The 15,594-nt window shown below is 37.6% G+C and overlaps 1 protein-coding gene across 3 annotated transcripts in view; it reads left to right on the top strand.

Moving 5' to 3' along the window:
* The window catches only part of CDK6 (cyclin dependent kinase 6), a 246,911-nt gene that overhangs the window by 53,399 nt on the left and 177,918 nt on the right, over positions 1-15,594 (top strand). For all 3 annotated transcript variants that reach the window (XM_042966501.1, XM_042966511.1, XM_042966509.1), the window contains one exon: positions 13,063-13,198. In XM_042966501.1, the coding sequence (XP_042822435.1) occupies positions 13,063-13,198 (136 nt within the window). The remainder of the gene's footprint in view (positions 1-13,062; positions 13,199-15,594) is intronic.

The following is a 15,594-nucleotide window of genomic DNA, read 5'->3' as shown; positions in this document are numbered from 1 at the left end:
GCTTGAATAGATCTAATTTTAAAAGGTAAGATGTTAGATGTTAATTTTTATAATGACTTTTAAAAAACGTGTTCATTATTGTGGTTGCTTATACTTTATTATATTAGAAAGGGCACAGAATTCTTGTTCATGAGACCCAGGTATCTTATTTCTTTAGTTAGTTTTGCCATTTTGCATTCTGTTGACCTGTGTCTCCTTATCTATAAGATAAAAGTACAAAGCCAGATAATCTCTAAAGCTTCCCATACTTTCAAAATTCCATAATTCTACCTTGTCTTGTATGGCAAACATTAAAGTAACTTGAAGAATTCGTGAGCTGTCATTGTTTCTCTTATATTTCATGGTAATTCTGTTATTTTTGACCTGACAATTAGCCAGGCATCAGAAAGGTAATTTTATTTTTCCCACATTCTTTACGGAGTTACTCCATATTGGAGAAAGATTAAAATCACATACCTTCAGTGAAGCAGTAATGCATACACATTTTTTTTTCCTACAACAAATTTAAGACCGTAAGTTGTTAACATATTTCATTTTTAAAACTGCGGTTTCAGGATTGAGGATTGGGATTTTCTCAGTAACTCAGGAGCAGATTGAAGAAAAGTATATGAGTGATGGAAGGAAGAAAACTTAAATGAGAAAAGAAGCTTTTATAATTCTTGTTTTTGAAATAGGGATTTTTTTTTTCTTATTAAAAACTGTTTAAGTTCTCATTATAGAAAGTCTAGGTAGGCAAATAACAGAAAAAGCAATTCTGTAATCTTATCACCAAGAGATAACACTGTTAGCATCTTGATTCATCTTTTTTATTTTATTTTATTTTATTTTATTTTATTTTATTTTGAGAGATTGAGAGAGAGGGAATCCCAAGCAGGCTCCACACTGTCATTACGGAGCCGGATGTGAGGCTTAAACTCACGAACCAGGAGATCATGACCTGAGCCAAAATCAAGAGTTAGACGCTTAACCGACTGAGCCTCCCAGGTGCCATTCTTGGTTTATCTTTATACCATTTTGTTTATATATATGGAATCATGCTGTACATACTCTTTTGAAACCTGCACTTTCTTTTAATAATATATTATGAATGCCTTTCCATGTTCAATAAATATGAATTTGAATCCTCTATCAATTTGTGTATCTGTCTCTCCAGAAAGGTTTTTTTTTAAATTTGTTTGTTTGTTTTACCAATTTGTACTCCCACAGTGATGTGGGTCCATTTCACAAACACTCACAGACGCTATGTCATTTTATCTTATAAAAATTTGTTACCCAATTTGAGGGGCTTAAACAGTGTATCGCTAATGTTTTCATTTATGTTTAAGTTATTACCATAGTTTAACATTTTCTCATATGTTTACAGTCATTTATGTTTCCTTAAAAGGAACTAACTTCAGTAGTTGTTTTATTAGATAAGAACCTAATCCTAAGTACCTGAATTAGTGCTGGGATAAATTTACTCACCTCATAAGGATGTGATTATGAAAGATTTTTGGCTTACGGTGTAGGTAAAGTTTGGTTAGTTTTCTTCTAAGACCCAGCAGACAGTCTTCAGCACAGACAGCTGCCTAGTTTTGGCTGATTCGTCGTTTTTCCTCAAGAGAGGCCCAAAGCTGGAGAACAGGGCTTTTACAGGTCAGAAATGGAGACAGAACTGAATGTTGAAAGTTTTCCAGAATCCAGCACTCTTTCTGACTCAAGCCAGAGCTGTTGACTTTGCTCTCAAAAATATCACTTAACTCTTATATTTTTGAGATCAGAATATCTTTTTCAAGCCCTGTGGGGTGAATTGAAGTGTGTCGTTTTTCTAACTAGTTAAGGGGAAGACGTAAGGGGGCCTAGGGAGGATCAGTAGTCTTCAGCTTTATTTTTTCTATGAATTTTCTGAACATTTTTTTTCCAGCCCAGCATGTAAAGCATATACTGCTATATCCAAGTTTACCAAAGACATTTGTGGATTGGCATTACCACAGCTCCTGCCAGCCAGTGTGTCTCCTTTGCCATGGAGAGGTCTCTGACCCAAATGCTGCCCTGCATACAGAGGCAGGATTGGTTAGGAAATCAGACTCTGGAAGCAGATAGCCTGACTTCGGATCCTGTCTCCACCACTTACTGTAGTGTGCTTTAGGCAAAGTACTAAACCTCTCTTTGGCTATTTCTTTTCTCCTTTTGTTTTTAAGCAATTTTATTGAGATATACTTTACATACCATCAAATTTATCTGTATAAACAATTCGGTGGTTTTTAGTGTATTTACTGAGTTGTGCAGCCATCACCATGATCTAATTTTAGACCATTTTATCACCTCAAAAAGAAACCCAGTACCCATTAGTGGTCATTTTCTATTCCTTTCCACCTCTCCCTGCCCTACCAACTTCCAGCCCCAGGCAGCCACTAATCTACTTGCTGTCCCTATGGATCTGCCTACTCCGAGATTTATCCATATCACACCATGTATCTCTACTTCATTCCTTTTTATTATCAAATAATATTCCATTACATGGATATACCACATTCTGTTTATCCATTCATTAGTTGATGGATACTTCCATTGTTTCTACTTTAGCTATTATGAATGATGCTGCCGTGAACATTTGTTTATATACATCTGTTTCTTTATTCATGAAATGAGCACCATTTCATAGAGTTGTTGTGAAGACTAAAGAATTCTAAATACGTAGAATTACACAGTAGATAGGGAGCAAACTAACAGTGTTAAGGAATAAATGCAACTTATTAGTGTGTGTCCTCATTAACCACCAGTTACAAGATGTGGCTTACTCAGAGTGCCATGCTTTATTTCCTAGTGATGTCTCTGAGGATCCCCTCTTTTCTTTTGCTGCTGACTTTTCCCTGAGTTACAATTCTGAAAAGTTTAGTTCATTCAGTAAACATTATTAAACACCTGCTGTGTGTTAGATGTGGTACTGGGTACCATTCTGGGTGCCGTGGAGAATTAAAAGAACAGGATAAACACAAGTGTGGAGAGGCACACAGTTTAAGCCTGTTTTTAGTTTGTAGTCTGCAACCTCTGACCTCCCAATAGGGTTTAAGACTTGGGGGCCCCTGAACCCCACCTTCACACCAGATGCCACAGTTTTTGAGGTCTCTTAATCCATTCTCTCTTGTCAGGCCCTTATTTTGACCAGCATATCTATCTTTGTATGTCAGGTGGCTGATTGAAGCCAAGTGGTACGTAAGAAAAAGGCTAAAAGTGAGGTAATTGAGTCTTAGGGGAGACCTCAACAGGTAAAAGTGTAGGATCTCATTCCTGCGCTATAGCTGGGGTTGCTGAATGGGTTTTATTCTAATCAATATGTAGTAGTCCCTGATTTTCTCAATTTGCAGGTTTCTTCTTTCTATGGAGTTGACTTTATGGTTTTTTGAACTTACAAAACAACTATTTTGTATTGGAACTGGACTCAGCAGAAGTATCAGCTCAGTATTGTCTAGCTACCCCTGTTTTCTCTCTCTTGATTCTGGGTAGATTGACTCGCATGGTGACTTAAAATACACTTATCGAATATTTGCCTCTGCTACCATTCTCTGCCCTCTAAGAGAACAGATATGTTTTTATGATTTCCTCATTTGTTTTAGCGCTAAAGTAGCGTTTCCTTTTTCCCATAATAGCATATAGTTGGCATAACAGAGTGATGCTGCTACCTCATTCTCTCTGCCTTTCATTGAGACAAAATGCATTAACAGTTTAAAGAACTGTTGGGTAAGAAGTGCTTGCTGTAGGGCTGACTGTGAAAGAAGTTTAAATTCTATTGTTTAATGTCCATTTCAGGAATTCATCTTGAATATGAACACAGTAGTATACAGGCACCCCATATTCCCATTAGGACATCCAGAAAGCTTATTTGGGGCCTAGCTAATAGTGTACCAATTTTGTGCTGTCATGTGCTATCATATGGTAGTAGTGTGTTTCCATATATACAGGTTTTACTGTTTGCTCTGTTTTAAATATTTACTGTAGTGCAAGTCATATCTTGTAAACTTGCCCAATTTGGGGGATTCCCATTTAGCTTGTAAAACATTTTCAGATTAATGCATGCAAAGATATTAACTCATAGATCCAGATGGCCACACATATATAGATAGACGCTGAAACCAGATTAGTAGAAACTCTGAGGATGAACAGGAAGATGATGAACCACAAAACTTTCTTATGAACACACTTTATGCTGTAAAGAATCAAGGGATTTCATAAATAAAAGAGGTTGACTTTGCATTCACTTGTTAGGTTATGGTAGCTTTAAACTTAACAACATGAACACAAAGAGATTTCCCTGCTTTAGAGTTACAATTTGACATTTCAGTTGACCCTTGAATAACACGGGTTTGAATGCACACACCCACTTGTATGCAGATTTTTTTTTTCTGATATAGTACTGTAAATGTATCTTCTCTTCCTTATGATTTTTTAAATTACATTTTCTTTAGCTTACTTTATTTTAAAAATACAGTATGTAATACATATAACATAGAAAATAATGTGTTAATCAGCTGTTTTTGTTCTCGGTGAGGCCTCCGGTGAACAGTAGACTATTGGAAGTTAAGTTTTGGGGGAATCAAAAGTTACACATGGATTTTTGACTGCAGGGAGGTCAGCACCCCTAAAAACTCTGCATTGTGCAAGGGTCCACTTTACTGTGCATGTCCCCTTTTCAGCAATAGGTGGTGGGGTTGCTTAATTGAGGGTTCCAGGAGAACATATCTCTGAGCATTGGATTCAGCCTTTAAATTAAACTTTGTGTTATTTTTAAATACTTCTCCTTGCCTCCTCATTTCCTCTTACCCCACTGAGTCCTTTCCTGTTCTAGGTTACATATTCCTATTTGCGATGAACTTATCCCAGTGTCTTCTGCCTTTCTCTGCTTTTTCTCCACAAAATGTTTCTGTAGTCAGACCAGGAGCCTCAAATGGGAGTCCTGAAAGGAAGTCGCATGGTTCCTTGGGAGAGATGAACTAGTCTGTTCTGGGGCTGCCCAGTGCAGCCCAGTGGACTTGCTCATGGAGGGACCATTTAAGGTAAATTTTCTCCCAGCAAGTCAGGACTGGTGCAGTCACCTAGAGGAAACTACTATTGTTTATATGCTTGACCTTAATTTATTTTGTCTAATATATAAGACATATTTGAGGTCAGATGTTGATGTTTCAGAATCATTTAACCCTTCTAAGATATGTATAAATGTCTTAAGGCAGTTTTTGTTTTCTGTTGTTGTTGTGTTTTTTTGTTTGTTTGTTTTTGCTAGTAATAAAAGCCCAACCCAATGTTACTAACATAACTAATAAATCCAAGGGTATATCAGGCACAGGTAGGGCCAGTACTTAACCAAAGTCTCTTGCCTGTCATTTCTCTGCTCTGGCTCTTTTCCCTGCTGGCTGCATCCTATGGTATGCTCACTAAAGTGGTGGCAATGACAGCCATCGGCAGCTGCAGGCTTATATGTTGCCGGTTTGGTAATCTCAGATAAAGAGAGTTCTACCCTCCCAGAAGTTACAGTTAAAGTCCTGGGACTGATTCACACGGTCCTGTCCATCCCTGCATCAATCATTATCACTCTCTTTGTCCAGGGTAGGTTTATATGCCATGCTGCGCTCATGCCCCCAAAACCATATTGCCTGAGTGGTTCCTCAAGAAAATGAGGATATGGTTTATAGAAGAGGTAATAGGTGTTGGAAAGGCAGACATCACAGATGTCTACTGTAATAGCACGTAGAAAGAATTTGCTTTGATGTGATATATAAAGTTTCATGTTATATTTATAGAATTTATTTGGAATTAATACACAGCCATACGTCATTACTTATGATTTTATATGTCAGTCTTCTCTCCCCTGGTTAGATAGTAAGGCTCTTACAGTACCCATCTTAGATGTTTTGTAGTCTCTAAAACTTAGTACCGCACCTGCACGTGGTAGGTACTCATAAATGTTTATGGATGCTGCTGAAATGGCAAGCTCCTTCTGGAAGCATGCTGATTATTGTTGGTGGCAAATACCTCTGGAGTTACACCATTCAGTGTTGGTTTAGAACAAGTGCACGCACAGTCCATATTTAATGAGCAAAAGGAGAACACCCTGGCAAGGATCCAGTAGTGTAGGGCAAGTGGGATGCGTGAACATAAATTGGGTCCATACAAGAAGCTATAGGCACAGAGTGTGCTTCATGGACAATAGAGAAAAGGAGATAAAAAAGAATACTTCTCAATTCCAGAGACTGGCTGTAGTTCAAAAAAATTTTGTTTAGGGCCCTTAGGCAGCTGTGCCAGACATCTCTCAGCTCTTGAACTATTTGATGTCCAAACATTCAAGAGTATGAAAAAAAAAAGTGACAGGAAAAAAAAATCCTCCTAGAACTTCCTGTGACAGGTCAAAGTTTAATCACAGCAAATAATGCAGATTTCCCTTTTATTATAACCACAACAGAAAGGCAGGGCTTGTGTTTACAAAGCATGTTGTTTGGGAGACCTTTGTAAATTGTAATCTTTGGAAATCCCAAACCTATTGGACGTAATCCCATCCATTAGATGAAGGCAACTTGCCTATGCAGTAGATCCAGAATAGCAAGTTAAATGGAAAACATGAACAGGAAGCAGTCATTAAGAATTACAATGGGTAGGATGCAGAGTTAATTCACGGAGATATTTTGTTATGAGATAATTACATCACTAGGACAGCTGGAAGGCTGAGAGCTGTGCTGGGACCGCAGTGCTTGCTCTCTGCCCTGCAGCTGAGGGGTCAGGACAATAGAGACTGGGAGAGAACTTACTTTATGGGATAGTTAGGGGCTTTGGCTGACTTAATTGTGAAATGGTAATGACCTATCTGCCTTTTTTGGATTGCCTTTTGCATAGCTAAACTGGATTCCAAAATTTAGTAAATGCCGAGAACCACTTTTCACTTCTACTTTTTGAATATTCGCTTGGATCACATTAAGCACAGCTCTAATGGATACATATTGAATGGTAGTTTTCATTTCCTCTAAAAGTCATCTGAGATATTTTGCTCATATTCAGCACAGTGTGAATATATTTCTCTTATGGAACTACAGCATGTAATAGTTGAAATGGTATTTTTGTCAGTTTACTGAATAGCAAAAAAAAAAAAAAGTTCTAGAAAGTCTTAAGATGTTGGTCAACACAAGAAATCATACAGTTGAAGTTATTTTCCAGTGTTTATGTTCAAATGTTCAGACCTGTCTGGCTCTTTTGTTTTGCAAGTGTAGGGGTTATAGGCAGCCCGGCCACATTCCTCATTGATTTATATAAATATATTACAGATTGTTAACCTCCTGCCAAATACCAGGGATTTCAGTTCTTGTTTAGCTCAGTTGCTTTATGTGAGACTTATTTGTTATATTAAAACATCTATGTTCTCTTTATTGCCCACCACAGTGACTATTATTTATTTGATTTGGGGTAATTCCAGAGGGAGTCATTGTAGACAAAAAAGCATCATAAATATTATGTTCTAAAATTCCTAAGATGAATACAGGCTTTTCCTGCTATTTGGAAGTAGACTGTTCCTATGAAACCTTCTGTAGGCTGAAGTGGTGTAAAGTGAAGAAGCAATTACCATTAATTTATATGGAAAACTTTTTGAGTGTTCCCAGACCCAAAAAATAACCTCTCCTCGGCTTTTCTGATACTATGGGACACATCTTGCTCATGGGTGCACAGAATAAATCGAGAAAAAGCACAGATGCTCTCAGAAACAATTCAAAGCCATGGTGGCTTGATGCCTAGAGGCTGAGTATAGTTGTGAGGACAGAGGTTGGGGGTGCCACCTCTCACTGTTTGGGGTGCATGCTGTCTCTGTAAAGGCTCACTACAAAACAAATATTGAATGCTATTTTCACTTTTCTCCTTTTTTCCTAAAAGTGAAAATCCTCGGGGCGCCTGGGTGGCTCAGTCGGTTAAGCATCCAACTTTGGCTCAGGTCATGATCTCACGGTTTGTGAGCTCAAGCCCCACTTCAGGTGAGCTGGAGCCCCAATCCAGGCTCTGCACTCTCCCTCTCTCTCTCTCTCTCTCTCTCTCTCTCTCTCTGCACCTGGTGGGATTCTTTCTCTCCCACTCTCTCTCTCTCTGCCCCTTGCTCACTCATGCTCTCTCTGTCTCTCTCATAAATAAATACATACATACATACATAAAATACATTTTAAAAGTATTTTTAAAAAAGAAGAAATTGCTGAAAGCAGCAGGAGGATAAAAGAAAAGGGTAGCAGCACTGCCCAAACAGGAGGTTGTTCAAGAAGAGGAAGAGACAATACATGAAGACAGTGAGTGAGGTATTGAGTTGGTATCTGAGGTTTCAGAAGAGGAAATTCTTCAGGTCCAGTTCCTGACTTACCTGAAGGAATTACAGTGGCATATACAATTCCCGAAAAGTAAGGAGATTCTGTACCTGAGGTGACTGTGGGAGATTCTGGTGAAAGCTCGGAAAACCTCTTGGCCAAGATGAAGAATTTGTAGGTAATGGACTGACCTGTGTTTTTCCTGAGTTTAAGCCTATGCAACATTAATACATACTCTTTACAAAATTGTTATACTTTTTGAAGATACTATGTTACTTGTTGCTTTCTCCTTTCAACTAAATCAGTAACTTTTGTCACTTTCTCCCTTCGACTAAATTAGTTACTCTCCTAAAACCCATGTTTCATTCTAGTTAAGAAAAACGTGAAAACTTAGCCACTGAAATGTTTTGGCCTCTTGGGAGGGGTGGGAAGTAAGGACCAATTTGATGCTATATTTCTTTTCTTTCCAGTAATTCTGTGTGGTCTGTTTCCTGAGGCCATGGACAGTAAGTAGTATGTGGTTCTCAAATAATAGGGGAAAAGGACAGGAGGCACAACCTGTTGATTAGAGCTAGCAGGCATCTACTCATTGTATTTAGAATCATGCTCTATAAGAAAACTATCCACTACCATTGACTTGGCCAACAGTGAAAATTTATAGTACTAACCTGCAAAATAAAAATATCCTCTCAAATGTTACCTGATGAAATATAAGCTGAAATGTAGCCATTATAAAATTTTGTAAACGGTGAATTATATATTCAAAACAAGACAAAGGCAAATAAAAGGAAGCTTTCTTCATGGGTAAACAGATAAAGGTACTTTCCGAAGTACAAATTATTCTATTTCTGCACTGACCAAGGAAAAGAAATAATTGCATCTGTGGAAAAATGTATCTGGAGTCACTGTACTTTATTGAAGCACAAAATAAATTTAGGCTAAGATCATCTGGATTATACCCATTATATGGGCTACCTTCTGAATACTGCATTTTAATTTGATTCTCTAGATAATTAGATAGTTGTATTTGGGGCATAAAAGAGACCTAAATTTCCCCAGCAATAACTGGCATATATTTATTCACTGGAAGGGTATCATTTACCCTGATCATGATCATTACATTATAAATTGATAAACTGGTTGTCTCTGAAGTTGCATACAAATAATAAAAGCTTAGAGAGCCTTGGTTACATAAATTCCCCGTGGTTTGGAAACCAATAAAAAATATGCATATGTAACCATTATCAGTAGGATGTTAACATGCTATGCTAATCTTGTATTTTGATGATTTTTTGCTTTGAAGATACGAATGTCTGAATTGTATCTCTAGAGAAGGGGTGCCTAGGTGGCTCAGTTGGTTGAATGCTTCTGACTCTTTTCTTTTTTTATTTTCAATGTATTTATTTTGAGAGAGAGGTGCAGAGAGAGGAGAGAGAAAATCCCAAGCAGGTTCCACACTATAAGCACAGAGCCTGATCCTGTGCTCAAACTCACAAATCGTAAGGTCATGACCTGAGCCGAAGTCAAGAGTGGGATACAACAGACTGAGCCACCCGGGCACCCGTGAGTGTTCTGCTCAAGTCACGATCCCAGGGTTGTGGCATCAAGCTCCACATTGGGCTCTGTGCTGATCATGGAGCTTGGAATTCTCTTGGAATTCTCTCTTGGAATTCTCTCTCTCCCTCTGCCCCTCTACCCTGCCCTCTAAAGAAAGAAAGGAAGAGAGAAAAAGAAAGGAAGGAAGGAAGGAAGGAAGGAAGGAAGGAAGGAAGGAGAAAGAAAAAGAGGAAAGAAAGAAAGAAAGAAAGAAAGAAAGAAAGAAAGAAAGAAAGAAAGAAAGAAAAAGAAAAAGAGAAAGAAAGAAACTCTAGGGAAGAAATGTTAGTACAAAATGAAAAATGCGATCTCCACTTATAAAATTAGGTTCTAAAAGTTGATTTCAGAAAGTGCCCCCACCCAAAAAATAATAGCACCTTAAGAAATAAAAAGAATTATCTCCTTGAACCAGCATGAGCCTTCTTACCTAACACCATTCTTTACCTAGTCGAGAATACATTAAGAAGATACATTAAAATTTATACAAGAATGGTAAACACTATGCAGTGTCACATGTGTCTCTTTAACATTCCACATTTTAGCAATTGCCAATTAAAATTAGTGCCTTTTCTCCATGGCTTATGATTTACAGCAGTTGGCAGTGGCTTCCATGATTTCACCTTTGCCTAGCTCCCACATGTGGAGTCCCAATCACTGCAGGTGCCATCAGTGAGTCTTTATATCTTGAAGAGAGTGATACAACATTGAAGAAAATAAGTTGGGTGGGTTAGATGTTATTCTTGAATTGTGTCATACGAAGAGTGTTTGAAAACATGGTTTCAGTAAAATGAAGCAACATAACATACTGCCGCGGCTGTTAGGTAACTAACAACGGTTTGGAAGCGGGTGATCTTTGGTTCAGCAGTGTTTTATGATCGTTTTATTCTCCAGTTATGTCCCTGTCAATTACAGATTATAAGCACAGTAAGAACTGGACTTACTAAGATCAGTGTTGACCTGAGGCAGTGATAAACAATGTATTTTTTTTTCATGAAGGAAATGTATTCATTATAGTGGAAAGCATTTTTAAAGTGATGTTTAAGGAGCACAGCTATAGTGGTGCAGTTCCCATGTTTGTGTTTGAATTTAGTACATCATTGTGGTTTTATTGTATTACAAAAATAGAAGCAGGGGTGCCTGGGTGGCTCAGTCAGTTGAGCGTCCGACTCTTGATCTTAGCTCAAGTCATGATCTACAGTTCATGAGATTGAGCCCAAAATTGGGCTCTGCACTGACAGGGCTGAGCCTGCTTGGGACTCTCTTTGCGCCACCCCCTCCCCTCCCCCCCCCCCCCCCCCCCCCCCCGCCAGTCAGGAGCTCGTTCTCTCTCTCTCTCTCTCTCTCTCTCTCTCTCTCTCTCTTTCTCTCAAAATAAATAAGTAAGCATTTTTTTAAAAGAAAAAAAAATGGAAAACATATAGAAAGAAGCTTCTTTTTCTTCTTCAAAAGGAAGGAAAAAGTAAAGCTGGAAAAGTATGTGGGATTAATGGAGAGAAGATGGTTCAAAGGAACCTATGAATAAATGGTAGTTGCCTCACATTACCAAACGGAAAGGGTTGTTTTGATAAACTTCCCAGGTGTCGGATTCATGCATGATAGCAAGTATATTGGTCATAGTATGACACTCATATGATTAATGACCTTATCTTTAATAAATTTATTAGGAGTTTATACTTTATCAGAATAATTTTTTAGAATAAGTCACATCAGTGACTTTAAGAAGACTTTAGAATTTCAAGAAAACAAAAAAATCACGTGTAGCAGTAGGTGATTAAAACTTAGAAATCAGAATACTTAAAAGTAGATAAATGTGAGAAGAAATTCAGTTGATCTTAACTGATTTTAGTGGAGTCGTAGAACTCATCCCAAATTGCGTATAATTGAAAAGTAGTGCAGATCTGGCTGTGAAATAAGTGTGGTTGGTGATGGTTGTGTTCATCCCACCAGATTTAAGTTCATTATAGTGTTCTTTAGTTTATTTTAAAGTTTAGTTTAGATTCACAGAAAAGTACCAAATATTGTGAAGGACCTGTTCAGCCCAGAAATGCAGTAGGGTGGCATGCATTAAAAATTCAAGAGGTAGGATGCAAAGTAGATAATTGAGAGTCAACCCGGCATTTTAGTAATGGGTTATATGCACATTTATAGTTAGTTTCTTTGAAGGGCGTGTTTATTCCGTCTTTAAAAGTGAGAAGACTATGTATAGCATTTTGTTAGCCTTTTCTTAGTATTTATATTACATTCTTGTCAAATTTACAGCTTGTTTACAGGTGGTTTGTTTAATTATTCAAGCATGTGGTGAGCATCTCATGTGTCGGATAGTGTAATATGTGTGGTTGAAAGTAAAGAAAAATTTGTCCCTGGGCTTAAAAATGCTTTTGACTACCAAAGGCTTTGCTTTTAAAACTTAAATTTTAAATTAGTTGTAGAATTTTATGGAAGATACCAGATTTGCCCATCCAGACTTAATTATAATGTTTGTTCATCTGTATCATTTAATGATGATGTAGTTTACTAATGCTGTTTAAAATACCTCCTCTCTCCAAAAAAAAAAAAAAAAGTTAAAATTTCAGTTTTGATTAGTGTGATATTTGAAATTTTTAAACCAAGGATTTATGCCCTTTCCAGGGAAATGATTTGATTCCCCAGGATGAGAAGGCTCTCTTAGAAATAAACCATATTTCATCATCCTTATTTTCACAGGCATGATTGTAACACCTTAAATTCCAGGAAAATCTTAATCGCAGAGTGCAACATCTCCAAAGAATACTTAATCTGTCTCTTTAATAATTCTTGAACTGTGAGCTAAGAGGAACCATATTTTTCCTAGGCTGCAGTTTTTTAAACTATCTCTATTGGCAAGTACTACGTAAGGTCTTAACTAAGGAAACTCTCCAGGCAGACATTCCTATGCTCTAGTCATGTTGTTTTCTCTTTGCCGCTGTGGATTTTGTCATCACTTAATGAAGTGTTTCTCTCCTAAATTTCATATTGCAATTAAAGTATCAGATCCCATTAGGCATCCTTACATATTATTTGAAGGAATGATAAACGCTGCCCCCCCACCCCGCCTTTTTTTTAAACCTGTTGTGGGATTGAGTTGCAGAATATGTTACTTCTTTGCTTATTGCTACCTACTTAATATCTTTCTTTTTTCTTTTAGGTTGTTTGATGTATGCACAGTGTCACGAACAGACAGAGAAACCAAACTAACATTAGTGTTTGAACATGTTGATCAAGACCTGACCACTTATTTGGATAAAGTCCCGGAGCCTGGAGTGCCCACTGAAACCATAAAGGTACCAAGAATCATCTGTCTGTTTGATTAAATAGTCACACTATTATAGCCTATTAAGCAGTCATATTCCTTCCATGTGAAAATTGCCAGGAGGGCACCCAACTGGCTTAGTCAGTAGAGAATATGACTCTTGATCTTGGAGTAGTGAGTTCAAAGCCCACATTGAGCGTTAAGCTTACTTTAAAAAAATGCCAGGGGCACCTGGGTGGCTTGGTCGGTTAAGCGTCCGACTTCCGCTCAGGTCATGATCTCACGGTCTGTGAGTTCGAGCCCCACGTCGGGCTCTGTGCTGACAGCTCAGAGCCTGGAGCCTGTTTCAGATTCTATGTCTCCCTCTCTCTCTGCCCCTCCCCTGTTCATGCTCTGTCTCTCTCTGTCTCAAAAATAAATAAACGTTAAAAAAAATTGCCAGAATTAGAGCTTTTGGAAATCAATATATAGTTAAATATATCAACCAAGATGTTCATATAATGAGATATATTCTAATTCATTATTTTTAGGGTTCTGTGAAAAAACTGTTTTAGTTTTCATACATATTAAAATGAAAAATATTGAAAAATATTTAAATAGACATTATCTGGTCATAACCTTAGAAGGTATAGTGTTGTAAATGTAGCTCAGTCTTTTTCTGATGATTCACAGACTCTGAGGAATGTAATTTGAAACTTCACACATGAGCACATTGCATATTATAATTGTATACTGACTCCAGGATGTAACTTATACTATGTAAATCTGAAATACTGGCTTTTAGGCCCTCCTTTCTCCATTTTTCTTTCTCACTTATAAAACGTTTATAGGAAGCCTAAGTGCCAAGTACTGTCCTAAACCCTTGGGATTTAGGAATGATTTAAGACTCCTTACAGGTCAGCAGCCTACATGTGCTGTATTGACCAGACGTTCTTTCTTCCTTTAAGTCTAATGGAAAAACCTACTTAGAAAGTTTTGTTGGTCATACTTCTGTTCTGCCTAATGGAACTTTCCAGTAGATCTTTTAGATCTATGCACATCGTGTGCAGGTCTTCATGAAAGACCCTTCTGTTTATGTGAATTAGGTGACTTCACTAAACAGACTCTTTACCTAATCATTCATTGTTGAGAAATGAATTCTGGAATTCAGCATTGTTTTAGATAGTAGGGAATAGCTGGAAATAGTTTCTCTTGTGTTTCAGTAATAGCTGGTTGGTGTTGTCAGATACTGACACATTTAGAACTTTGACATATTGAATGATTTATTTCTTTGGTTTTAGATTGATAAACAGTTTATGTTCCCATCTGCCTTTCATAAAAGAATATAATGCTCAGTAGTGCTCTCATTTCTTCCTGAGCAGTTTCAAGGACTTAAAGGCCCTTTAAATGCAGGTGTCCCTACTTATCTGTTCTTGGTCCTCTTCTCCTCCATACATGCACCCCTCTTTCCTCTGGACTTCTATTCCAGTTTTGTGGCTTCAGTTCTCTCCTTTGTAAGTTTGTCTAAAACCCCATGTTTAGCATGCAGGGCGTAGCCCCTTTTCATGGACGATATGTTCTGCCAAAATAGACTCTTAGTGTGGTTCATCATTTCCTACCTGTGTGGTCCTCCTGCTCAGTGCCATTTCTTAACTCCCCATCAATAACCATCTGCTTAAGTATCTGGCTCACCCCAGATAGCGTTTGACCAACTTTCACAGGTGGATATAACCTTATTTGTCAAACAGCACTAGTTCTACACATCTCCTCTTCTTTGTTATATTTTCTACTTTTAATTGTATTTGTATCCATATTTTAACTATTCATTCATCTTTGTATCCTGACAGTCCCTACACAATGATTTATACACATAGGTACTCAATAAATAAGACACATTGACAACCTTTCTTTAGATGTGATTATTTCAAAATTATTTCTAAATGACTTCCAACAGCTTAAACTTATACTGTCAAAATAACCATCAGCTTCTTCTGATGCAGTTAGTTCTAAGTTCAAAATTAGTTTGAAGGGGGAGTCAATTTTTTTAAGCAGCAAAACAAGATAACCATATATGTATATATTATATCATACATTACCACCTGCATAGGTGATTTGAGCTTCACATTAAATCCTCCTGGCATTAGAGGGTACTAAGTGGAATTGTTTGCTAAAGTATCATGTAGTTAAAGTGGTTGATAAACCAGACTGATGCGCTAAACTATGGTTTGACCAGGTAGGAGTAGAAACAAAGTGGGTTAGGGGGAATTATTATTATTTTTTTAATGTTTATTTATTTTTGAGAGAGAGCAGGTGGGGGAGGGGCAGAGAGAGAGGAGGACAGAGAATCTGAAGTGGGCTCTGTGCTGACAGCAGCGAGTGCTGGGGCTCGAACTCATAACTGTGAGATCATGACCTGAGCTGCACTCAGATGCTTAACCCACTGACCTG

This window comes from Panthera tigris, chromosome A2, assembly GCF_018350195.1.
Source record: "Panthera tigris isolate Pti1 chromosome A2, P.tigris_Pti1_mat1.1, whole genome shotgun sequence".
NCBI classification, from domain to species: Eukaryota; Metazoa; Chordata; class Mammalia; order Carnivora; family Felidae; genus Panthera; species Panthera tigris.
This window is presented reverse-complemented; position numbering and strand designations above follow the sequence as displayed.